The following is a 26,930-nucleotide window of genomic DNA, read 5'->3' as shown; positions in this document are numbered from 1 at the left end:
GCCGCCGGGCGGCCATATTGCGGAGCTGTCTGCGGCGGTGGCGGCGCCTCTCGTCTCCGGCGGCCCAGCGCTTCCCACCGCCGCCTGTCCCTCCTGCCGCCGCCGCGACGCCCGGCGCCGCCGCGCAGCGCCCCAGCCGCGCTCGGGGCGGGAAGGAGCCGCTCGCTCTCAGGGTAAGCCGCCGGCGCCCTCCCTTCCCCCACTCCTGTTCCCCAGGCGGCGCCGGAGACGCTGAGGTGGCGGCGAGAAGTTGCGGGGCCCGCGCTGTCCGGCGGCCGCGCCGCGAGGGCCTCGCGCGTCTCTCTGTTCGCGCCCCGCGGGCCGCGGCGCCGCCGCTCTAACGGCCCGGCGGGCCCGGCCGAACCTCGGGGCCGGCGAGAGCGGCGGGGCGCGGCCCGAAGCAGCCGCCGCGCGTTTCTGCTCCGCTCGGGCGCGCGGGCCGCCCTCGGGGTGGGCCCTGGACCCCCCAGCCCCGCGGGAGCCGCGGCTTCCCGCCTCCTGGGCGCGGCCCCAGCGCGGCCTGGCCGGTGCCTTCAGGGGACTCTGAAAATCCAGCCCGCGCGGGTAGAATTACGTTTTGCAGGCTGTGTGGGGGGATTTATTAGAACTTCTTCCCCAACCCACCGCCCCCCCCCCCGGCCTCCAGTTTGAAAGTAAGGGTGTTGAATTACTAGAGAGCGTGCGTTCTCCCTAGTGGCAAGAGGGATGTTGCATTCCGGGGTTTGGGGCGCGGAGCGGCTCCGGGCATCCGCACCCGCAAGCGCAGGCCCGCGGCTCCCGGCCGGCCCGCTCGCTCTACCTGCTGCTGCTGCTGGGGCTGCGGCGGCCTCGGAGCCGCCCAACTTTGCCCGGCCCTGCGGGCAGCCCGGCCTGGGGTCTCAGACCTCACCACCCAAGTTGAGGACCTCACGGTCCCCCCCTCCCGGGACGGCTTCTCAACTTCATTTCCGGGCTCCCTCCGAAAGAGGGGCGCTGGGTTCTGTCGGTTCAGTGAGGCGCCTCGCTTCCCGTACAGGTACGGCAGGATTCTTCAGCCCTTCCCAGCATTTGGTTACCCCCCCCCACCCCCCACCCCAAGGAGTGGTGGTGATTAATGAGATTGGGAATGTGAAGTCAGTTTCACCAGAGATAAATTTAAAAATAGAGTTGAGAATGTGTAGAGGACGTTTTAATCAGTCCTGTGGCCCTAAGGCTGGCATGATGCAAATGTAAAAGTCGAGGATAATCAGGGTTTATTTGATACAGGAGTACTTGGACATCCACATTGCAATCTATTGTTTCGGAAGCATACATTTTTTAGAACACTAAATACTCTTTTATATTTCAGACGGAGCTCTGAATAAACAATTGCCCCGTTCATTTGGCTGGGTAAATAAATAATGGCCTAATCCATTCCGCAAAACAGCATTATTAGATTTGAGAAGAGATTACTATTCAGGATTGCACTTAAAAAAATTTTTTTTTTCAGAACTCCGGTGTGTTTTATCTTTCGGAGACTAATAGGATAAAAATGTGACAAATGACAAAGGGTAGAACACTCCTTTTGAAGTTAATAATAATGCTTTAAAAAAGGATTGTCCTGACTTTATTTCTTTGCTTAATCACTTTTTTATGTAGGATGGAATTTAACGAGCAGTTGATATATTATTATTAAGGAATGAATAGATACGCATTGCAGTTCTTTACAGTTTTATTTCAATGAGGCAAAATTTGATTATGACATTTAGAAATGTTAAATTCTTGCTCTTGTGGATTATACATTGTTTTGTTCCTGCCTGTAGCCCTACACATGGAAGATTGTGTAGGAGAGACTCAGAAATATTTGTAGAAAAAGATAATTAATTTTGGTGTGGGTAAAGTATGTTGAGTCTGTCTTTTGTTTTTAGACTTTGTCATTGCTTAACTGGAACTTAAACTGATTATTCTTTTTCCTGGTGGTAAGAGATGACAGACTTGGCTCTTCTCTCCCTGTCAGTAGTCTCAGGGAGGGGAGCAAGGGTTGTTTCTTGTTGATTGCTTTACCATTAGGAAGAGTAGAATTGGATTTTATTCATTTTTATCTTTGGCATTTTGTTGAAATGAAGTCTTTATATATTTTTATTTTAATTTCAGTTCTTAATCTTTTAATATAATTTGTGTAGAGTCTAATTAGAGTCTCCAATGTGGAGTGACGGTGGGAATCTTGTTTTTTCATCCATTTTTAATTTAATGCATTTTAACTTAGGCCATTTAAAAATGGCAAATTTTAACCAATGTTTCCCAAAGACCAAAGCCTAAAAAAAATGTGTCCTGTGAAGATTGCGAAGACTGAGAGACTGAGCTGTGCCAGTGGAGCATACCTGATAGGGTAAAACTAACATAATTTTATTCTACTTCTGTGAATCTGGGAACTCAAGGAAGGCACCCTGTCTTCGAAGGGTTGCGCCTCCAGCAGACCAAAAGCTAATGGACACTTGGTAACTACCCCGATGGTACCCATGGGGTGATGGACTCAGGGGACCTGGGTTAAGTTGTTGTGGACTCCCCTCTTACAAGGTTATTTTAAGCCTTGCAGTGTTGTTACTCATGGCCGAGGTTCTTCCAGATGGTCCCTTATTTTTGCAATCTGTGAAGCTCACCTCTTCCATGATCGAAGTGTCCAGTCTGACCAGAGAGTTCCTTAGTTTTTAGCCTCTTTCACAGACTCCTGCTTTTCTTACTTATTTAGTTCTTGGTATATTTCTTTATTTTAATTTCTGTTGAACATAAATATTAAACCATTTTTAAAGACTATAAAAGTAATACACTTTATGACAAACGTTAAAAATCTAGAAAGATGTAAAGGGAAAATAAAATCTCTTACTCCCCAGAACTACCCCCCGACCTGTTTCCATCATGTTTTTCGTAAGTGATAATTGATATTAGCACTTCCTTCTGTACGGAAAATGACAATACTTACGCAAGGATGAACCTATACTTTAACCTATACTTTATTTCGTATTTGTGATTTTTAAAGTCTATAAAAACAAGGTTATTTTGTAACAGACTTTGAAAGGGTATTTGTTTATTACTGTGTTAAACATTAATGTTTCTCAGATTCTTATCAGTTGAATGAAATCACACAATGGGATTTCCTATATGAAATCACGCAGTTTGATTTCCTATAATCTCAAAGTGTGTTTACGTGTTTGTGCAAATTTTCTTGCTTAATGATTGAAGGTGAAATTTATTTTTTGTTTTCTCCCTAGAGTATGGCATATGATTGGTAGTGGAAAGTGGTGTCCTTTGAAAATACGTGTCTTTATATTAGGAACTGATTGGAAAGGAAAAATAGTCCATAGGATTTACTTCTTTCCTCATTGCATTTAATACTGAATTCTAGCTTCAGCTTCCTGGAAAAGAAGGGTTCGGTCAGGTTACAAGTTGTATAGTTTTTTTCTTTGAATAACCAGTGTAGAAATACTTGCAGATTTACTAATTTAAAATACTTAGTTTTATTCAATAGGTAGATGTTATAAATTTGCATATGCATGTTTTGTATTGTTTTTCTGTTATAATATGTATTACTCTATAACAATTCTAAATTGCATTTTGCAGATGTTATATTTAAAGTAAGGTAATGACTTTTTTTTTTTTTTTAACATCAAGCACTCTAATATATTTGAGTAGAATGCTCAAGACATGCTGGGTTACTTTTCTACCTAATTTATATACATTTGAAGTAAACTGTTTTTGAGTTTTAGTCAAGTTGATTTGTTTGAGAAAGATACTGTCTTTGCTTTAGTCATTTAGAGGAGAGGTCAACGAACTAGTTGGCAGGCCAGATGTGGCCTGCTTTCCTGATTTTGTAAATGAAGTTTACAAAATCCCACAGAAATCCCATTTGGTTACATACTATATATGACTGCTTTTGTGAGCTGTAACATCAGAGGCCATATATTTTGCAAAACCTAAAGTTTTCATTCTCTGGCCCTTTACAGAAAAAGTTTGCCAACCACTGATTCAGAGGAAAGAAACCTTGTTGAAGGAGTGTCTTAGGTACAGTATCAAAGAAGGAGGTAGCAGCACATTGTTTTGTTTTCCCCCCATGATTATAGAATTTGTAAAGTTACAAAATTTTAGTATCAGTAAGTGTAACAGATAGTTTTTTCTGAGTTGTAGGTAGTTTCTATGGGCTTTTGGGACCTTAAATTTTTCTTTAATTTGTGGAAAATTGAAGTTAAATAAGACTAGCTGCAATGAAACTGAAGTGAGCAATCTTTTTTCAAGGACTTCTGTCACGTAAGATACTTTGGCCTCAATAATAGAAAATTCTCAACCTGGCTTAAATACTGAGGAAATGTATGATCTTATATAATGAAGTCTGGAGGTTCAAGAATAGCTCAGTGACATCAAGGACTACTCTTTACAGTTCTCTGCTCTGTGGTGTTCCCCCTTAACCTTTATAGTAAGACTGTTTCGTCTTGTTACAGTCTGGCTCAGCAGCACTCGCATGCCATCCATACTGCAGTGCTCAGAGGAATGAGAAGGACTCCCCTTTCCAGAAGCCCCCCAACAGATGTCTTCTTAGTTGCATAGGCTGGGATTGGGATATATTATTCCATACCTAGCTAGTCACTGGTAAGGGTAGTGGGATTGCCCTTTTTTCTTTCTTTCTTTTTTTTTTTTTTAAAGATTTTATTTATTTGTTTGACAGAGAGATCACAAGTAGGCAGAGAGGCAGGCAGAGAGAGAGGAGGAAGCAGGCTCCCCGCTGAGCAGAGAGGATGCAGCTCGATTCCAGGACTCTGAGATCATGACCTGAACTGAAGGCAGAAGCTTTAACCCACTGAGCCACCCAGGAGCCCCTTGGGATTGCCCTTTCTTATGATTCTCCTCTTACTAGATTGTTTTCCTTATTCATATACCAAGTGTTTTGAATTCTTTCTTTCTCCCCAGCCAAAGTCACATCCAGTATTGATCTGTTATACATAATCTGGCATGAATATGTCAGTTCCTAACTTCTTGGGTACTACATTTATTTAAATTAAGAAATGAAAAGCATTGATTTCTGCTAAAATACTTCGAAGGCAGGGGTTGACAAACTGTGGCCTGTTAGCCAAATGCAGCCTATTCCATTTTTATAAATAAAAATTTATTTGAACACGGTAGTACATTTGTTTACATATTATCTATGGCTGCTTTCATGCTACAACCCCAGAGTCATTGCAATAGAGACCATATGGCCTTGGAAAACCTAAGAAGTTTATTTACTTGCCCGTCCCTTTTAAAAAAGATTTTTATTTATTTATTTGAGAGAGCAGAGAGAGAGCACCAGCAGGGGGAGCAGCAGAGGGAGAGGGAGAAGCAGGTTCCCTGTTGAGCAAGGAGCCTGATGCAGGGCTTGATTCCAGAACTGAGATCATCAGCTGAGCTGAAGGCAGATGCTTATGAGACTGAGCCACCCAAGAGCCCCTTTACCTAGCCCTTTAGGGAAAAAGTTTGCAGACTTTAAGATAACAAAGGTACATATATACTTCTGTGCCAAATACTCTCTGTATTTGGGGAGTAAGATATTGAGAACTTCACACTAATGGTAATATAGATGTGCTGTACCATGAAGTGTGGTCACTGCCTACATGCTCTTGTATGTAGGAACGGGAGTTAATATTTAGTGCATCAGTGTTCTAAGCAGAGTCTTCTGTGATGTGAGATTTGAGTGTTGTTTCCTACTTTATTTTTAAAATTTTCCTATTGTTTGTGTACGTTAACTAGTAACTTTCAATAAGTTGAGTAGGTGTTGTTTATAACCAAAAATCCTGGCTAGTGTATGGAATGAGTGGGCACATGAGTGCAACAAATAAAAGGGAGAATGGGGGTACAGGAAATGTCAGCCATGCTTAATTGAATCTGGAACCGGTTGGCTTTTACTGAGTGTGTAGGGCAGATTAAACTTTGTTAGCCATCATCTGGACTCTTGATATTTAATGATAGAACTGGCATATAACCTTATTGACTGCATGAAAGAGTTTTGTCCAATTTAAGAGATATTTAAGAAACATAATTACTTTATTTCGTCTTGAAAATAAGCTGCTTTAAAGTCCGGTGTTTGGAAACCTATAAAGCGTAGAATTACATGTGAGAATTCAGATCATTTTGGAACTTTGCTTCTTTCCTGCTGCTAAGGTGACTTACATGAATCTGTTTTTACATCTTTGAAAACTTACTATATTAGTTTTTGGTGTTTTCGTAAGTGTTAAATGAAGTACTTGGACTGGATTTAGCTTTCTTAGCTTTTAGCGTTTAAAATTTATCAATGCAAATGGTAATGTATTGTTTTTCTACCCACCTTGGGAACAATATTGATAAGGTGTTCCTTTGAATTTACAGATTTCTTTTAGAAGAGAATCTGAATTCAGTGTGAAGCTTTTTTTTTTTTAAGATTTTATTTATTTGATGGAGAGAGAGATCACAGGTAGGCAGAGAGGCAGGCAGAGAGAGAGAGAGGAGGAAGCAGGCTTCCTGCTGAGCAGAGAGCCGAATGCGGGGGCCCAATCCTAGGACCCTGAGATCACTACCTGAGCCACCCAGGTACCCCAAAGCTTTTGTTTTTAATACTGCAATTCTGCTTTATATTTTAAGTTTTAGAAATTTGCTTTGCATTTTCAGTAGCATGTAAAAATTGCTCAAAAATATTGAATATTTCATTTCCTTGAAAATATCTTTGAACAAAAATCACTTTCTACATAAGCAAGTACTTAATACCTTATTTGGAACTGCATATCACCCTTACAGGAAACCCATTTACAGAGGTGATTATACCAGTATTATTTTTTAAGTCGGCTCCTTGCTGGGTGTGGGCTTGAACTCAAACCCTGAGATCAAGACCTGAGCTGAAGTCTAGAGTTGGACACTTAACCAAGTGAGCCACTCAGGTGCACTGTGATTATACCAATATTAACCTGTACCTTATAATGTTTTTAGAGGTAGTCTTTTGACCCGAAAACAACAGAAGAATGAGCTTTAGCTTTTTGAAAAGCTCTTAAAATTGTTTGAGATGAGCTTAGCTAGAATGTCAGAAAAAAGGCAGAATAGGAAAGCCAGAAGAGCCCTAGGACTAGGGTTTAAAAGGACTTCTGATGGTTAACTAGCTTTATTACTTTGGGCAGGTCATTTATCTGAATATTAAATTCCTTATTAAAAGAATGAGGGATCCTATCTTGGGCAGAGGGAAGAGAGCAGTTATTATGAAGATTAGGTAATAGATGTAAAAGTGTCTGGAGAGCGAGTATTCTACGGATACTTTTTCATTCACGAGCCTTCTTAGTTTTGCCCTTCATTTGCATAATGGAGCTAAAATTTTTTTTGCCCTTTTTGCTTCACTTCGGGAATGACATGGCATTATGTAGCTAAAGGTGCATTAATATTGCTATTAAATTCAGTATTAACACTGAGCTGAAAATACAATATAGTTCTGTGTATTGTAGAGGTTTTAAACCTGTGTCTGAACTTGGATAGGGAAAAATGTTGCATCTTTTTAACATGTTTTCTTCCATTATTAGTGTAGGGAACTGGTAGTATTAGCAGTACTACCAATAGAAATTGTAGATATTTTCATAGTCTGTTACTGTTAGAGAAATAAACTCATCATTACTTAGGAGTTTAATCATTAGATCCACTTGTAAATACTTTTATTTAAAGATTAATTAAGCACAGATATTACTGTGCCATAAATGTGTGATTTTAATATTTCGATAATTGAATTCCAATATAATTGGAATTATGCAATGTTAATGTATTTTATTTTGCACATTTTTAAAATGCTTTTCTAGGAAAGGCTTCACAAGCTTCACCGAAGTGCCCGTCCAGGGGAAAAGTGATTAAGAACTTTTTTATTGTAGATGTTGTTATTGTGTTGGTTTTTGACTTCCAGAGTTACCTTATTAATTTAGTTTATATTTCTCTTTGTCACACTGCTTCCTAATTCCCCAGTAAATTGGCAAAGGAATTCTTTTGTAACTTTTTGGTCTGTGGAGAAATCAGAGTTGGTTCAGAGATTGCTTCTGTGTCTCAAAAGACAGGAAAAAATTTATAGTTAGGCATGGAGGAAAAGGAGATCTTAAGAGTAAGATTAGGCGTTGTGGTATAAATTATTGAAGCTTCAGTATAGGCCAGTATGGATTAGACTTAACACCTGTTTTACCACCTGGCAGGTGGGAAGAGCCTGTTGTGCCACTGACTTAATAGAGCTCAGGGTGTTTAGCATGAGGCTGTTTTTCCATTGTTTGTGGTAGAGAGGAGGCTTGAGGGTCACCCTCAGAGTTAAAGGACAAAGAAGAGAATGTTTCATATAAATTCTTTATCTGTAAACATTGTGTGTATTTTTTTAAGATTTTAATTTATTTGACAGAGAGTACAAGCAGGGGGAGTGACTGGAACAGGGAAAAGCAGGCTCCCTGCTGAACCAAGAGCCAGATGTGGGGCTCCATCCGAGGACCCTGGGATCGCCACCTAAGTGGAAGGCAGATGATTGACCAACAGAGCCACCCAGGCACCTCTAAACATTGTATTTAGAGTACATAACCATACAGTTAATTTTCTGGCAATGGGGAATGTGTATGCTCTTAGCGTCTTTTAAAACTACTTGTTGAGTATGTCTTTGCCTTGATTGTGCTTCCTTGCTTCTGGGGGAGTCAGTATAGCAGAGAGATTTAGGGTAAGACCACTTTAAAAAATTTAGGAAGAGTAGGGAGGCGGGAGTAAATTTTTTCTCAGTAATTATGTATTATGAGGGCAGATGGGAGAAGAATTGATTGGTATTAAGTGTTGCTGATATACAATGGTTTAGGTGATTATATGTTATCTTATTTTTTTTTTAAGAAAAGAAAGAAAGGAAGACTCTGAAAGACAGTGATTTCAAGATGAATCAGTTAAAGATGGAAACCAAAGACGTATCTCGGTTGTCTTGGTATCTTAGCTCTTTATGTGACATTTTATTAAATTGTCCATTTTGGTACTAACAAATGGCTAGTTTTAGGAAAAAAGAAAAAACATAACTAATGCAATTGTGCAAAGATTAGAAATGTATTACTGAGGTTAAATATTATTTTAGTGTTAAGTGTTATATATTTTTCAGTAATAACTAAATACATATTTACATATACATATACATAATACACATACATACTAAAATATATATTTTTCAGTAATAACTAAAAACACAGCAGGATCCTAAAAAGATTTAAAGTGGGATTCTTATATATGTCATATAAGCTCATAAACTGAGATATAACCAATTTAGAAAATAAGACCCTGATTATTAAGTGGCCAGTTTGTTTTTCAAGATATTTGTAAGGATACCTGTGTTTTACATAATTAAAATGAATGGTTACATAATCACTTATCCTAATGTAAATGTTTATACAATTTGTCATAATACAGAGAAAACCTGTAAGAGTCCATCATGTTATCAGAGTTTCAACATTGTAATTTTAATCATTGGCTTTTATCATGAGTACTGCTGAGAATATCTTGCTACAGATTACTTTCTTTTGTATTTCTTTATTTCTTTGGGATATATTCCAGAAGGAGAAGTTCCTTTTCAGAAAAAAAAATTGAGCTTCTGTTAATATTGACAACTTATTTCTTAGAAACACTAAGCCAGTTTATGGTGCTACCAGCAGTATTTATCTACTTTTTTAGCAATACTGCTTCATCAATATTGGGATGTGTAATTAATAATTATTTTGCTAGTTTAATGAGATATAATCAGTAATACCTTAAAGCCATTTTGATTTGTGATTTAAATCAGCACAGTTGTGCATTTATTTTGTAAAGAGTTTGTAGAGAGTTTGTGTTTTAACCATTTACTGAGTGGGGTCTGAGTGATATCTTTGTTTGTTTTTTTGTTTGTTTGTAGTGATATTTTTATATATATTTATTTACTTTCCTTAGTAACTTTTTGTAGTGACTATTGGATATTTTTCTGTTCCATTACTTTTATTTTGCTATTTATTTTGTTCTATGGGTCTAAGGATTTTAAATAAAATATATTAATCTGTTTTCATCATAAGGTATGTATCTTAGTCATTATTTTCCTCAAAAATTTGAATTTTTAAAATCTCTTTTTGAAAAAAGATTCATCTACTTAGATTTTATTAAATATTATGGTGAATTTCTAGGTCTGACTTCAGTTTATTGGAATAATTTTGTTCTTTCATTTTAAAGAAAGTGTTTTTCTTATTACAAAAGCTCTACTTTTTTATTTTAGAAATTTACAGATTCATTTTAATTCATAGAGACTTGATATTTTGGGTATAATCATACTAGTCTTTACATTAATACTGTAAAAAAAGAAATGTGATGATACTGTACATGTGGTTTTATAACCTGCCTTTTTAGTAGTTTGTGGGTATGTTCCCATCTCATTTAATATTTTTCTGTAACGTTTTGATGGGTTGCATCGAAGTCTAGCAGAACCTATAGGTATACCATGGTTCACTTAACTAATATCTCAGTATTATATACACTTGTATAAATAACACTGTAACTAGAATCTTTGCAGCTCTATCGTTGTACACATTTATTATTTTCTTTGGGTAAATTTCCACAAGTACTTTTTAAATATCAAATAGGGGAAGACAGGTGAGTATATAGTAGTCCTCTGGACTCTAGGATAGGTGTCAAAAGACTCTTTGGCCAGTGATTACCCGCGTGACTGAGAACAAGAAATCTTCGTGCAGTTGTCCTTGTTTCTTAACTATAAAATAGCCATAATGTGACTTGTTTGGTCTTCTCGGATTTTTGTTAGTAGAGAATTAATGTATAGGAGCATACAACTGTGGAGTCTTCTCTAAGTACAGCGCATTGTTACTCAACTCAGTTGGTTAAGTGTCTTCCTTCAGCTCAGGTCATGATCCCAGGGTCCTGAGATCGAGCCCTGCTCTAGCTCCATGCTCAGCAAGGAGCCTGCTTCTCCCTCCCCCATACTCCCTGCTTGTGCTCACTGAAACTCTTCTCTGTCAAATAAATCTTTAAAAACAGAACAAAACAAGGTGGAGATTAATCTGATTTTTAAGAGAGAAACAGTATTCTCTGAGAAACAGAAACATAAAAACATGAATTTTTAGATATCCACCACATCCTTATGGATGGAGGCTTTTGTTAGCCACCCCCACCCCCGCAACTCCCCACAGTTTCGGTTGGGTTAGGTTTGTTGGATTTTTTTTTTTTTTTTGGACACACAGATCACAAGCAGGGAGAGAGAGGGAAGCCGAGTCCATGCTGAGCAGAGAGCCCAGTTCAGGACTCGATCCTAGGACCCTAAGACCATGACCTGAGCCAAAGGCAGAGACTTAACCCACTGAGCCACCCAGACGCCTCAGGTTTATTGGAGATTTTGAAAGCTTAGTTCACAAGTGTAAAAAACCTGGTTTTGTGGGTGTTGGCCTATGATACCTTTATTCTTTTATGTCTTCAGAGCTCTCTTCTTAAACCTAAAGCTTTAATTTTTTTTCTTGAAAGGGTCTGGTCCGTTTTATAAAGAGCACAACTTGAAGTAACTCTAGTATTGAAAACTTGGATAAATCATTTTTTAAAGGAAAGGGAAAAAAAGAAAAACCTACCTCTGTTTCATTCCAGTATTAAATTAACCTATAACTTCAGAATTTCTGCAAATCTACATACTTGATATTTATTTACCCTGTGTTTGCTAACTACTTTTTCTATAACTTGAGTGCTTTAACTTTGTTTACATACTCTGGCGTTAGTTCTTGCTTTCTTTCCCTTGTTCTTCCTTACTGATGAGATTGCACAGGAAGGATGCAACAGGCACGTGATTTAATAAATAACATGATCGGTGCCTGTGCAGGCTCTCCTGAGTGTCATCAAACTTCTTTAGTGTGTAGCTTTGGGATCAGATATGGTAATGCAATACAGAATGAGAAGTTAAGGTAAAAATTAGCTGAGGGCAATTAAAACTCTTAAAAAAAATCAATCAATTAATTAAAGTAATCTCTGCATCCAGTGTGGGGCTTGAACCCATCACCCCAAATCAAGAAAAAAAAAATTTAGGGGCACCTGGTGTCTCAAGACGGTTAAGCATCTACCTTCTGCTCAGGTCATGATCTCCAGGTCCTGGGATGGAGCCTGCTCGGCAGGGAGCCTGCTTCTTCCTCTCCCTCTGCTGCTCCCCCTGCTTGTGCACGCGCTCTCTTTCTCTCTCTTAAATGAATAAATAAAATCTTTTAAAAAAATTAAAAATGACTTAAAAAAAAATTCCTGATACTCTGGTATGAGCAAACCTGAATTAGTTTTGTAGGCTACATGTATAAAACTCAGGGCTTGCAGGACTACTTCATTGGTTAGTGGGTTAGGGACATGAGTTTTCTGTCCAAAATTACAAACTCTATAAAGAAATAAACCATAATGAACTGAAAAAAGGAAAATTTTGTGGTGACAAAAAATAAACATAAGGGGGCACCTGGGTGGCTCAGTGGGTTAAGCCTCTGCCTTCAGCCCAGGTCCTGATCTCAGGATCCTGGGATCAAGCCCCGCATTGGGCTCTCTGCTCAGTGGGAACCCTGCTTCCTCCTCTCTCTCTGCCTGCCTCTCTGCCTACTTTGATTTCTCTCTCTGTCAAATAAAATAAATAAAACCTTTAAAAAAAAATAAACATAGGGATCAAAGGAAGATTTAAAACAAATTATAAAATAGCATAGCATTATTAAATTTTTTTTACAAAGCTGAAAAAATTTCTAGAAGTAAAAATATATAATTACCAAAATGCTGAACTACTGAAGAGATAAAACATTAAAAACAACTGGAGAGAATTAGTGATTCGAGGAATGTTGCAGAGAGAGATAAAGAGCTGGAAAATATAAAAAAGTAGGTTTGGACTAGAGAATAAAATATGTATTATGTGACCAGTGAGAATTGCTGAATGAAAAGAGAGAGAGAGAGACAATGGCTAATAATTTTCCAGAATTTGAGAAAAGCATACATCTTCAGAATAAGGAAAAGCTTACCAAATCCTGAACAAGATAAATAAAAGCAAATCCGAAGAATGCCTCCCAGAAAGTTCCTGAAAGCAGAGAGCAAAGGCAGATTATCTCAGAGAACTGAGTTAGATTAACTGTAGATAACACATCAGCAGTAACAGATGCCAGAAAAATCATGTCCTCCAAATCCTGAGGGAGCAACAATCAATTTAAGAGTTCTGCATGCAGTTGAATCATTACCTTATGGAGGAGGGAAGTATTCACTGGAGAAATATAACAGTTCTAAGCCTGTACTCACCTAATAGCATAGCCTTAAAAAATATAAATTAAAAAGTGACAATGTATAAGAAGAAATTAACATGCACAGTCCTACCTGGGAAAATTTTAATACATTTTTTTCTCAAGTTGCTTAAGTAGACTAAAATGAGCAACAGTAGGGAAACTATAAACAAAACATTAAGTACTTGGTCTGGCTTGATCTAATTTATCAAACACAAAACATACATTATTGTCGTTTATAGGCAGAAAGTTAGAAATGAAATTATGTACTAAACATAAAGGAAGTCTGAATGAACTCTTCGGCTATGGTATAGTAAAGTTAGAAATAAATAATAAAAAACACTTTGTTCCCAGACCATTTGAAAGTTAAAAAAAGTTTCTTAGTCATGATTAGAGATCAAAACTGGAAAGGGAAATGTGCAGAGCCAATGAAAAAACTGTATATAAAAACCTGGGGGGGGGGACCACTAAAGTGATATTTAGAAAAATGATATTTATTTTATTTTAATTCAGTTAATTAACATACAGTAGATTATTAGTTTCAGAAGAAGAGATCAGTGATTCATCAGTTGGATAAAACACCCAGTGCTCATCACATCATGTGCCCCCCTTCATGCCCATCACCCAGTTACTCCATCCCTCCACCCACCTCCCCTCTGGCAACCCTCAGTTTGTTTCCTAGAGTTAAAAATCTCTTGGGGTTTCTCACCCTCTTTGATTTTGTCTTACTTTATTTTTCCCTCCCTTGCCCTATGATCCTCTATTTTTCTTAAATTCCACATGGGTGAAATCATGTGATAATTGTCTTTCTCTGATTGGCTTATTTCACTCAGAAAAATGTTATGGTTTTAAATATAAGGCGAGACATTTTGAAAAATAATCCTGGAAAAGGAGATTTATATTTGTGTTTTTAGGAACTCTGTTGTTGCTTTGTTCTAAAACAGGCACATTGACCTGAAATGCCTTTGGAACATGTGAGTTTGGAAAACTTAGAGAGCTCATTTGGTAGTGGTTTAAGCATTTATTTAAAAAAAAAAAAAAAGGCAAATCTAGAACAGATCTGGATTAAAAGAAAAATACAGTGGTTACACTATAGATATTAAAATACATTCTAACAGTACAAATAGGAAAAAAAAAATCCCAGTGTTTTATATGAATGAATAGTGTGTTTTGGGGTAGACTTTTAGTAATAATATTATATCATTTTATATTTTATAATATATAAAATACTTATAAAAAGTACTTGTATGATCTGTCTCATTTGTGTGACAAGTTTAAAGAACTTCTGTGTTCTGTGAAATAGATGAAGGAAAAAGTATTGTTTCAATATGTTATAAAGATCATGTTTTTTAATATTTAAGTATACGAATGTTATACCTACATCCTTGATATATTCAAATGATAAAAGTTATTTTAAAATGTTCTGGACAATATGGGGGGATACTTTGTGTATGAAACTGCCTGATACTTGGACATATCTATGACCTTTATGCACATACTAGAAAAGAAAAAAAATGGGAATTACTTAAAGTTTAAATTTAAGGGCTTAGAAAATGAGCCACAGAGTAAAGCCAACTAACAAAAAGAAAAGTCATGAGGAAAAAGAAATTAACAAAAAAAGAACAATAAAAGAAACAGAAGATCAAGGAAACTAAAAGCTGGCCTTTAGACCAATAAACTAAGCAAACTTCTGGCAAGATTAATCAGGCAGAAGGCAAGGGAAAATTTAATAGTATTAGGAATACTAATAGAAGATTGTGACTGCCAACATAGTAAATACAAACGTCATGAGGAAATACTATGAAACTTTCTAGAAATAACGTCACCAAGACTTGTAGAAAACCAGATTTTGCTATAGCTGTTTTGGCCATGTTACATTTGAGATAATCTAGACATTGAGCAAGGCAAGTTAGCCAAGCAAATTCTAGAAATACAGATTTGAGAATTACTAACTTATAAATGATGTGAAAAGGTCAGTTTTGAGGATGTTTTTAAGACCTGAGATGATAAGGATGAATTAAGACAGTAGTGGGATGAAAAGAAGATACAGAAAGAGAAGATAGGTCTCAAGTACAGTTTAGGTTCATGAAAGCAGGTGACTGACTGTAGGAGGGAGTGTTAAGATTTCCTAGCTAAGACTTAAGGAAATGAATTTCATAGCTCAATTATTAGATAAATATCTCAGGTGAAAGTTTCTTTTAAAGAGAGGTCTCTTTGGCACATGATTGAGTAAAATGTAGGGAAATGATGTTTCACTTTTTTTTTAATTTGGAGAATTTTCTGGTTTATTGTAACATTAAAAAGCAATTGACACTGAAGTTTTAGAACAATTATATATTAATTTAGTTGATGCTAGTATAATGGATGAATTTTCTTGGCAGAGATATTATCAGCAAAAGCTGATTTTCAAGTAGTAATATACCTTACTGAAGGTTTTCGAATTGAAATGATGGGTCATTTTTTTTGAACAAACTAGTAAAGATTAAGAATGTTAGATCCTTCGGTTGGTTTGTTAGCTGTCTTTAAGAACATTTACCCTAAGACAATATAGCATGATGGATTTCTTGGATTAGGACTCACTTGTTTTGCTCTACAGGGAGAAGATAAAATTTGACATTGGCCTCAAGGACAACTCTAAATTTCAGTGAAGGCCATCAGTTTGCTGGTGAGTAGCATGTAGATTGCTAGTGTGTACTCTTTGGCTGTTTAATACACCTTAGGTAAATAAACTACTCAGTTTATTTTAATGTGGGTTTTTAAACTTTCAAGAAGAAAAATAATTTTTTTAAAAGGTTATCTTTTTAGAGTTTATGTTAATCAGAATTTCCTTTTGTCTTTGTCAGTACAGAAGAAAGGTTGAAAAGTATTCTTGAGTTCATCTCTTTTGAACTTGAATCTGTATCTCCCCCTTTACTGTTCCTCTCCTCTCCCAGGCTGGATGTAGAGGTGAACTGGACACAGACAGAGACAGCATTTGGGTCCTTAGCAGTCTTGATTCGTTGCTATGTGTAGTCTCTGAGTAAATTGAAATTTTGGGTTGGTGATCGGTAGGCTTTAGATTATGTTGTGTGAGATATGTGCTCTTTTAAATCACAGCTATAAATATTTTTAGAAAAGGTGAAATGATAGTAAAAGACATTGAAAATTAGAATAAGACAGTTCTTTTTTAAAATTTTTTATTTTTAGAGAGCTCTGTGTTAAACTCACAATTTAAAATGTTTTAATTTTTATTCTATACAAATTATTAACATCAAGATATTATATAAAAGTAATAGATATATTATGCTTTCTTTTTTCTGTTACTGCAGGTGACATCAGAATTCATAAAAGTGAATTTTTTTAAAGAAGGTGATAAAAAGAGAAGGAAAATGCCGAAACCAGTAAGTGTATTTTACTTTTACCACTACGTAGTTAATGAAACATCAGTAGCATTAATTTCCTTTTGAAACAAGGCAAAATGTCATGGTAGAGTTGTTGGGAAGAAAAAGGCACTGATACCTCTATTGCTTGTTTCAGAGTAATGTGGCTACAATGAAGTACTCTGAGCCAGTGAAGAAGAGGTAGAGGCAACATTGCAGTGAAGATGGGAATTCGTGGGTTCTGGAGCCAAACTGTCTTAGTTCATATCCTGGCTCTGCTGCTTCCCCTCTGTGACTTTTTTTTTTTTAAGATTTTATTTATTTATTTGACAGAGATCACAAGTAGGCAGAGAAGCAGACAGAAAGAGAGGAGGAAGCAGGCTCCCCGCTGAGCAGAGAGCCCAATGCAGGAGTTGATCCCAGGACCCTGAGATCATGACCTGAGCCAAAGGCAAAGGCTTTAACCCACTGAGCCACCCAGGCGCCATCCCTACCCCCTGCCCCGTGACTTTCGATTGGTTACTTCAGACTCTCCAATTCTTAATTTCCTCCTATAAAAAAAATGGAGACGGTTAGTTACTTAAGGGAGTTTGGTGAGAATTGGTTGAACTTCGTACATATTCACTGCTCAGTATACAGTAACTTCTTGTTACAGGAGGAAGCAATGAGAGGTTGGAAGGACCAATGCATTAATTTTCTCATAATTCTAGCTTTGATGCTAGTGATAACTGATGTTGATATTATATAGTCTTTTTTTTTTTTTAATTCAAGAGAGTGTATATGATTTTCCTTAGCTTTATAATTACATAGTTCTGAAATTTTTTAAAATTTCATCTAACAATATTGGGTTTTTTTTTTTTTTCAATGTTCCTTTTGCCCAGTTATCTTTTAAGAAAATTATTGGTTATAGCTATTGAAGTTTTCTGGCATGAATATCTCTTTGGGAATACTTTAAAGACTGAGCAGGTTAAGGTAACAAACGGTGAATTTGCATTGTTGGAGGAAGAGAAGAAGAATAAACAAAAGGCATAAACATCAGAAAGGAAGAAGTAAATTTTTCTATTAGTCTGTGGCATAATTGTTTATGTAGAAAATCTTCAGGAATCTGAAAAACAGCTACGAGAACTATAACTGAACTTAGCAAGATTGTTGGACACAAGGTTGTATTTTTAAAAATCAGTAGTCTTTCTTACATACTAGTAGCAAAATTTGAAAAATGAAGTAAAAAAATCAATTTGTAACAGCATCAAAGTCATAAAATACTTTGGAATTAACTGCTTTGTCTGGGTGTCAGCCAGCAACAAGGGAGGAAAAAGCATAGAGAAGCATGCTCACTGCTTTATGCCGAGGCTCAGGAGTGGCCTTGTCTCTTCTGTCTGCTCTGTGGGTGAGAACCTAGTCATAGAGCCATATCTAATTGCAGGAGACCTTGAGAAATGTTTACAGCTCTGTAGCCATATACCCAACTGTAATTCTGTTAGAATTTGGGGGTCAAACAGCAAGCAGTCTCTACCACACTTAATGGTTAAAAGGAGATAAATCATATGAAAAATTCAGAAAGAGGAGTTCTAAGATTGAACAACTATTCATGATTTAAAACAAAACAAAACAAAACAAAAAACAACCCAACACTTCTTAAGCTAGGTATAGAAGAAACCGTAATTGCAAAAGCTCTTCTTAACAGTGGGAGCTTTTTTAAAAAAAGAAAAATCAAGAACAAGACAAAAGATGCTATCATTGTTGCTGATTCAGCACTGAACAGGGAAACCTGCACAGAAGAAAAAAAAAAGCTGAAGGACTAGAAGAAACACTATTTGAAGATGTTAAGATTCTTTGTTGTACCAAGAATTGGCAAATTATGGCCCATAGGCCAAATTCAGCTCACCACCTGTTTTTGTACAGCATACATGCTAATAATGATTTTAACATTTTCAATGCATTAAAAAAACTACAAGAATAATATTTTACCTGTGAAAATTATATGAAATTCAAATTTCAATGACTAGTTTTATTGGAATGTGGTATGCTTGTTTATTATCTGTATTATGCTCTAATAGCATAGTTGAGTAGATGAAACAGTCTGTATAGCCTGTAAAACCTAAAATATTTACAGTTTGACCCTGCACAGGAAACATTTTCTGACCTCTGAATTATGTAAACACAAGGATTTATGGGTTCATTATAACAATCAGCAAGGGAACTGATAAAATGATCAATATAGAAATCCCTTGCTTTTCTACAAAGGCAAAACAATTTTGGAAAGCTACTTCATCAAATTCACAATTCTCTGTTTGAAACCCTTTAAGCTAGATGAGTTTCAATATTTGGAATTTTTTGGATTTTAGAAAAGTGAATATACATATGTCATATGTCATTCTGTCATGGAGCTTCCCTCAAGGTTTGGTGTGTCATCTAAAAACATTAATATTTTTATAGGTCATTGTGTGACTATTCATTTGAAATTGGATAAATTAATCCAACAAATAGTCTCACATCACTTCATGTTAAAGTTTTGCTTATATAAGGTTATAACCTTGATTTTGATGCTTTTGGGATGTCAAGTGATTGTGGACTTGAATTTATGATAGTGATTTATGAGAAAGTTCTCTAACAAATCATTAGTATGATTTTTATTAAGATTTTCTTTTTTTTTTTTTTTTTAAGTAATCTCTGCACTCAGCAGAGGACTCGAACTTAAAACCTTGAGATCAAGAGTTCCATGTTCTCTTGACTGAGCCAGCCAGGTGCTCTGATTAATATGATTTTTATGTAGAAAATTATAAACACTGTTTTGAAAGATGCTAAAGAAGACATAAATGCACAGAGAGAACCACAGTCATGGATAAGAATAGTCATTATTGAGAAGCTATTATTTCTCACCTGAAGGGACTGATGAATTTAGTGTAGTTCCAATTTAAATCATAATGGGTTTTTTTTTTTTTAAAGCAATTTTTTTTTTTAAAGATTATTTATTTATTTGACAGAGAGAGATCACAATAGACAGAGAGGCAGGCAGAGAGAGAGAGAGGGAAGCAGGCTCCCTGCTGAGCAGAGAACCCGATGCGGGACTCGATCCCAGGACCCTGAGATCATGACCTGAGCCGAAGGCAGCGGCTTAACCACTGAGCCACCCAGGCGCCCCATAATGGGTTTTTAAAAATATTTTTTAAATTTTTATTTATTTGAGAGAGAAAGTGTGTGCATGAGTGGTGGGAAGGGGCAGAGGGAGAGAGAAGCAGACCTGAGAGCCCCATGTGGGGCTTGATCTTAGGACCCTGAGACCATGACCTGAGCTGAAGGCAGCCACTTAACCGGCTGAGCCACCCAGGCACCCTATGGTGGGGTAATTTAGAAAGTTTATGATTTTGTGTGAAGTCAGGGACAAGAACAAAGAACCAAGAATAGCTCACAAGTTTTGAAGATAATGAGAGGAGACTTTCCCTACCATTTACCAAGACTTATTTAAAAATGTTGTGATAGGGCGCCTGGGTGGCTCAGTGGGTTAAGCCGCTGCCTTCAGCTCAGGTCATGATCTCAGGGAGTCCCGCATCGGGCTCTTTGCTCAGCAGAGAGCCTGTTTCCCTCTCTCTCTCTCTGCCTGCCTCTCCATCTACTTGTGATTTCTCTCTGTCAAATAAATAAATAAAATCTTTAAAAAAAAAAATAAAAATGTTGTGATTAAGACAGTGTGGTTTTGACAGAACAGTCAACCAGTGCAACAGAATAGAGAACACAAATTCAGAAATCATACCTCATGAACACTGGATCTGTGACATAATTGTCTTTGGGAAGCTAATTAACTAATCATTATACATCATTTAGATATTTTATTTTATTTTTTTTTTAAAGATTTTTATTTATTTATCAGAGGGAGAGGGAGAAAGCGAGCATAGGCAGATAGAGTGGCAGGCAGAGGCAGAGGGAGAAGCGGGCTCCCTGCTGAGCAAGGAGCCCGATGTGGGACTCGATCCCAGGATGCTGGGATCATGACCTGAGCCAAAGGCAGCTGCTTAACCAACTGAGCCACCCAGGCGTCCCATCATTTAGATATTTTAAATCCCCATATCATTATCTTATAGAGATTTAAAAATGAGATTGGAACTCTACCTTAAATCATAAGCAAAAATCATTGAAGACAAATTAAGAAAAACAACTTTAGGATGAAATTTAAGAACATCTTTATTTCTCCAGAGTAGAGAAGGTTTTCTTAAATACGGCAAAAAAATTTGATACCTGTATGTAAAACGTTGATAAAGTCAATGTTAAAGTTAAGAATATGTTCACCATAGGGTGCCTGGGTGGTTAAGAGTCTGCCTTCAGCTCAGGTCATGATCCCGGGGTCCTGGGGTTGAGCCCAGTGTCAGGCTCCCTTCACAGTTGGGAGCCTGCTTCCCCTTCTCTGTCTGCCCCTCCCCCATCTTATGTTATCTTTTGCTGTCTCTCAAATAAATAAATAAAATATTAAAGTTTACCATAAAGAAGATGTAGAATGACGAACTATAAACTGGGAAAAGATTTTTTTGTGATTTAAATAACTGACAAAGGGGGGCGCCTGGGTGGCTCGATGGGTTAAAGCCTCTGCCTTCGGCGTGGGTCATGGTCCCAGGGTCCTGGGATCGAGCCCTACATCGGGCTCTCTGCTCAGCAGGGAACTTGCTTCCTCCTCTCTCTCTCTCTCTCTCTCTCTGCCTACCTGTGATCTCTATCTGTCAAATAAATAAAAAAAAATCTTAAAAAAAAAAAAGACAAAGGATTAGTATCTAGAATATATAAAGATTTCCTAAAAAGAAAAAGACAAACAGTCTAATAGAAAAATAAGCAATAAAAAAAAAAAAAAAAGAAAAAGAAAAATAAGCAATAGATGTTAACAGATATTTCCAAAGGTGGGGAGACTGAATGGTCAATAAATGTACCATTTAGTTTTCTGTTAATCTGTAACAAATTACCACAAATTTAGTAGCTTAAAACAATCCACATTTATTATCTCACAGTTTTTGTAGGTTAGGAATATGGGATGATGTAACTGGGTTCTCTGCTCAGGGTCCCACCAGCCTGAAATCAAGGTTTAGCCCATCTATTTTCACCTGGAGCTTGGGGTTCTCTTTCAAACTTACTCCTATTGGCAGAATTCATTTTTTTGCAAAAATTATCTATCCTTCTTTACTGGAGGATGAAGTCCCCCCCCTACTTTTTTTTTTTAACTAGTTACTGGCCAGGGGTCGGTCTTTGCTCCTAGAGGCTGGTGCTGGGTCCTTGCTCCCCGGCTCCTCCAGCTCAGTAAGGAGAACTCTCTTAGGTCAGATTCCTTCACACTTTGAATTTCTCTGACTTCTTCAACCAGTTAGAGAAAACACTTTGCTTTTTTTTTTTTTTTTTAAGATTTTATTTATTTATTTGACAGAAATCACAAGCAGGCGGGGGGGGGGGGAAGCAGCCTCCCCACTGAGCAGAGAGCCCGATGTGGGGCTCAATCCCAGGACCCCGAGATCATGATCTGAGCTGAAGGCAGAGGCTTAACCCACTGAGCCAAAACACTTTGCTTTTAAAAGACTCTTGTGAATAGCTTGATTCCACTCACAGGATCCTCTCAATTTTGAGGTCTACTGATTAGAAACCTTAAGTATATTTGCAAAATCCCTTTTGTCTTGTGATGTAACATAATCAAAAGAGTAACACTAGGGGATGGAGATCCTTGGGGCTGTCTTAGAATTCTGCATACTATGTCTCAGCCTCTTTAGGAATCAGATCTCTGCTCAGTAAGACCATATTGAGATACCATTTTACATCCACTAGACTGTAAATATTTTTTAAAAATCTGATAATACCCACTGTTGGTGAAAATTAGCCCCGCAGGAATGCTTGTGAACTATTGGTGGAGTGTAAGTGGGTACAGACACATGGGAGCCCAGTTCACTTTTACGTGGTAGAGGTGCAGGCTTTCGTGCTTTATCACCTAGGAGTTTGTCTGTGTCTGTACTTCTAGAGAAACTCAGATGTATGTCACTAGGAGACATACACAAGAGTGTTCATAACAGTATTGTTCTTGATAGCCAAAAGATTAAAAATAATTTAATATCCATTGACAAGAAAATGGGTAAATTATTGTTCAGCAGTAATTGTATAGCAGTAAAATTAAATGAATTTCAACGATTCACAGAAAAATCAGTGAAGCTTAGAAATGGTGAAAAAGCAAACTGCCATGTGGTATAATTTCTGTTTAAATTTTTTATTGAAATAGAGTATACATACGGAGATGAATGTAGTTGTGTAGTTGATGAGTTTTCATAAAATAAATATAATCATGTAATCATTGCCCACATCAAGAAAGAAGACTTTCTTAGCCAGTACTGTACAATTTTAATACACCTAAAAATCAAGAAAAGCTACTTTACATGGAGATACCTACATCTGTGCTGAAACTATTCTTTTAAAAAAAGGAATGACAAATAGAGAATTCGGGTTAGTGCTTACCTGTGGGAGATTGGGACAGACAAATTCACAAGATATACATTGGGATCTATAGCATTATTTGCCATTTCTAGTTAATAATTTGAATGGTAGATTTATGGGTAACAAAACTTTCTCTGTACTCAAAGTTTCTGTGTTAAGTTTTCCACATCAAGCGTTTCTCTACTTCTATGTAGACCTCAGTATTGTATTCTGCAATTTAACTCATTCTGACACCAGCCACCCAGATTAGCACAGACGCTGCAGGTAGGGGCTCAGACCCTCAAGACCGCTGTCCTCTTCAAACACCAATCACAAGTAGCGGGTCCCCATGTTACCCACATTTCTAACTTGGCTATGCATTGGAGATTCCCATGATTCCCTCCTCGGGTACTGTAATTCCCTGTAACAGCTCACAGAACTCGGGAAAACACTTTTTGTTACTGGTTAATACAAGGGATATTAGGGGTACTAATGAAAGATAAAGACGAAGAGGAGGTACGTAGGGCAAAGTCCAGAAAGGTCCTGAGCACAGGAGCTTCTGTCCTTGTAGAGTTTGCAGTCCACCTTTCTCTTTGAATGTGGATGCATTCACCACCTTGGAGGCTCTATGAACTCCTTTGTTAAGGCTTTTAATGAAGTTTCCGTTATGTAGGCATGATGGATTAAACTTGGCCGTTGATGATTAACTCTCTTCCGCTTCTCCTCTCTTTGGAGGTTAGGGTGGGGCTCTCATCACATGGTTGGTTCTTCTGGCTACCTACCTCCATCCTGAAGGTCCAGAGGGGTCCATCATGGGTTATTAGGAGTTACTAGTATAAACTGAGGTACGGTTGAAAGGGGATTATTATGAATAACAAAAGGCTCCACTTATTTCTATCACGGAGGAAATTCTAAAGGTTTTAGGTGCTCTCTGCCAGGAAACAGAATGAAGACCAAATATATATTTATTATATCACAAAAGGTTTTGTGATCTCTAAGACTTGTTTGATTAGAGATTGTATTTCAGATAAAAGCTACATGTGCAGAGCCATGGTTGTTACAATGAGTAAGAAAATAGAAAGGAGGGGTGCCTGGGTGGCTCAGGTCATGATCCCAGGGTTCTGGGATCGAGCCCTGCATCGGGTTCTCTGCTCCACAGGGAGCCTGCTTCCTCCTCTTTCTCTGCCTGCCTCTCTGTCTACTTGTGATCTCTGTCTGTCAAATAAATAAAATATTTTTTAAAAAAAGAAAAAGAATGGGCACCTGGGTGGCTCAGTGGGTTGAGCCGCTGCCTTCGGCTCGGGTCATGATCTCAGGGTCCTGGGGTCGAGTCCCGCGTCGGGCTCTCTGCTCGGCAGGGAGCCTGCTTCCCCTCTCTCTCTCTGTCTGCCTCTCCATCTACTTGTGATTTCTCTCTATCAAATAAATAAATAAAATCTTTAAAAAAAAAAAAAAGAAAAAAAGAAAAAGAAAAGAAAAAATAGAAAGGAGAAATAAGTCAGATTTAGAATTCATGTGAATTAAAGTTAAGAAGATCGATTTGTACCATATGATGGTGAATTCTAAGTGAAGATGCTTTAAAATTACTTTAGTTAAAATTACTTTAGTTAAGGCATGCCAAGTTTTTGGTGAAATGTCCAGCTACAAAGGTATTTATATAAAAAAAAGAATTTAAAATAGAATCTAACAAATATAGGTCAATTGATGAATTCTTTTTATAAAATGAATATTTTTGCAATAGGATAAAACTGAGTATCTGAATTTTGTGTTGAAAAATATGGAATAGTGAATGCCATTCAAAGAATTTGTAGTTAATGTTTCTCCTGAAATACCTGCTCTGCTTTGATATCCCTGTGCCCTTGGGTAAGTAATGGGGAACTCTTTTAGTTTCTGTAGACATGACATATTTCCTAGTATTGTCACAGTGGCTTAATGAAAACATGGAAAGCTCATGGCCTAGTGCCTAGTGTATGCCAAGTATTCAATAAATGTTTTTAAAAGAGGACTTTGTAAGCTCTTTCTTTTTAAAACAGATTTAAGATTTCCTGTGATTAAAATCAAACATTATCACTTTAATGAAGAAAATCTTAGGTACAAATATGGTGTAGTTTTTCACTGCCTACGTATTTACTTTATTTTATAAATCAGATAAAAATATTGCTGCTAAGTATATTTTCTTTCCTAGTGATTTTCCCTTCTGTTTTTATTGTAGATCAACGTACGAGTGACCACCATGGATGCAGAGCTGGAATTTGCCATCCAGCCCAATACCACCGGCAAACAGCTTTTTGACCAGGTATCATTTAGCCACAGGAAGTATGCAGCTTTTGACAGCATACAATGTGGAAGCTGTTGCAACTTCTTTGTATGTTTTCCTCTAACTTTACTGCTATTGCAACAGTGTTGCACTTGGAATTTTTCATGGTATCTTTTCAGTTATCTGGAAAGCTATAGAGCTATTATTCTTTCTCATTTCTAGATGGGAAAGAGAGGACTTTTAAAAGGTAATTATCAACAGATATTTCTTTAACATCCTCTAAGTAAAGCACTGTGATGAGGACTCAAAGAAATGAAAAGAAAGTGTCCCTAGCGGGATGGTTGAAAATCCTAGATAGAGGGGATGTCAGGAGCAAGGCCCAGGGAATTACAGTCTACAAGTAGGCACCTGACAGCAGTTCCATGTCATAGCCCCATGATAAGCTAACATGGGTGTCATGTTGAGGAATTTGGACTGCTGGTGCTGTCTTTTTCTCACTCTTGAGTGCACATTTGAGTCACCTGTGGGGCTTTTGAAAGAGAATAAGGGTAGTGCTTACAGACTACATCCAGATACTCTGATTTCAAATTCTCTGGGTCCTACTGGAAATCATTAATATCTTATTTGTTTATTTAAGCTCCCCAGGTAAAGTAGTAAGTAATGTTGTAGGTGATGTTTTATTTGGAAGGGAAGGAGAGAGATTGGTGCCCTGAGGCCAAGTGATTAGGAAGGTGACTTGATGATTACAAGTGGAATGAGGGTGATTGGGGGTGAGACTTAGGGGAGGATGTTTAGAGGGACTTACATTTGGGCAGAAGAGTAAGGAGTCTATGGTCAGACCTCCTCGACCTTAAGAGGACAGAACAGGAGGCAGAGTTTCTAGTACACAGCAGTAAATTACCTAGTAGATATTTTGGGTTTATTTAGGTATCTCACATAGATCTAAAATACACCAAATTTTAAAATTCCTGGTAAGTTGTTTCTTTTCTTGAAAAAATAGTATACGTAATCTTCCTGATAAGTTAATTGATTATCTTGAAAGCCCTGAGAAAGTCTTTTTATAAGATGAAAGGTTTTTGGTAGAGTGAGCAAATTCTTAAAATCATAAGCAGCTACAAGCACCATGCATACCTTGTACATATTTTACCTTGTGAACTGTGAGCTAGTTCTGTCGATTTCTCTAGGCTTCCTGTTTGTAAATATATCATCTATCTTATTGAATATAAATGTGAACGGAGTTAGCATTCATTGTACTTACTTCTTAACAAGTTGAAATCTTACTTATAGTGAGTGAAATGTTTTTGGTGGTCAAAAACTAATCAGCAAGTGGGCTTCTTTGGTATTATGAACTGAGAAATAAATAGCTTTTTATCAAGTAGAATTGCTTTAGTTTAGACACCAGGAGAAAGGAAGCCTCATTTATTAAGTGCAGTATTGTGTAGTAGTTAAAAGTGTGGGTTCTAGAGCCACACTGCCTGCATCAGAGTCCCCGCTCTAGCTGTTTGACTTGGAACAAATTACTCTTTGCCTTATTTTTTTCACTTGTACGGTTAGGATGATGATAGTATTCTTCCCTTAGAGGGTTGTTGTGAGAACTAAATGAGAATCTGTGTTAAGTACAGAGGACAGCATTTGATGCACACAACACAG

General features: G+C 37.4%; 1 protein-coding gene across 1 annotated transcript in view; it reads left to right on the top strand.

The window, feature by feature from the left end:
- RDX (radixin) overlaps positions 1-26,930 on the top strand; it is a 91,647-nt gene continuing 64,717 nt past the window's right edge. The window contains exons 1-4 of the mRNA XM_082684296.1: positions 1-173; positions 15,832-15,900; positions 16,544-16,615; positions 25,236-25,319. Coding sequence (XP_082540422.1) covers positions 16,604-16,615; positions 25,236-25,319 — 96 coding nt within the window. The 5' untranslated portion in view covers positions 1-173; positions 15,832-15,900; positions 16,544-16,603. The remainder of the gene's footprint in view (positions 174-15,831; positions 15,901-16,543; positions 16,616-25,235; positions 25,320-26,930) is intronic.

Source organism: Mustela nivalis (assembly GCF_964662115.1).
Source record: "Mustela nivalis genome assembly, chromosome: 9".
In the NCBI taxonomy this organism is placed as follows: domain Eukaryota; kingdom Metazoa; phylum Chordata; class Mammalia; order Carnivora; family Mustelidae; genus Mustela; species Mustela nivalis.
This window is presented reverse-complemented; position numbering and strand designations above follow the sequence as displayed.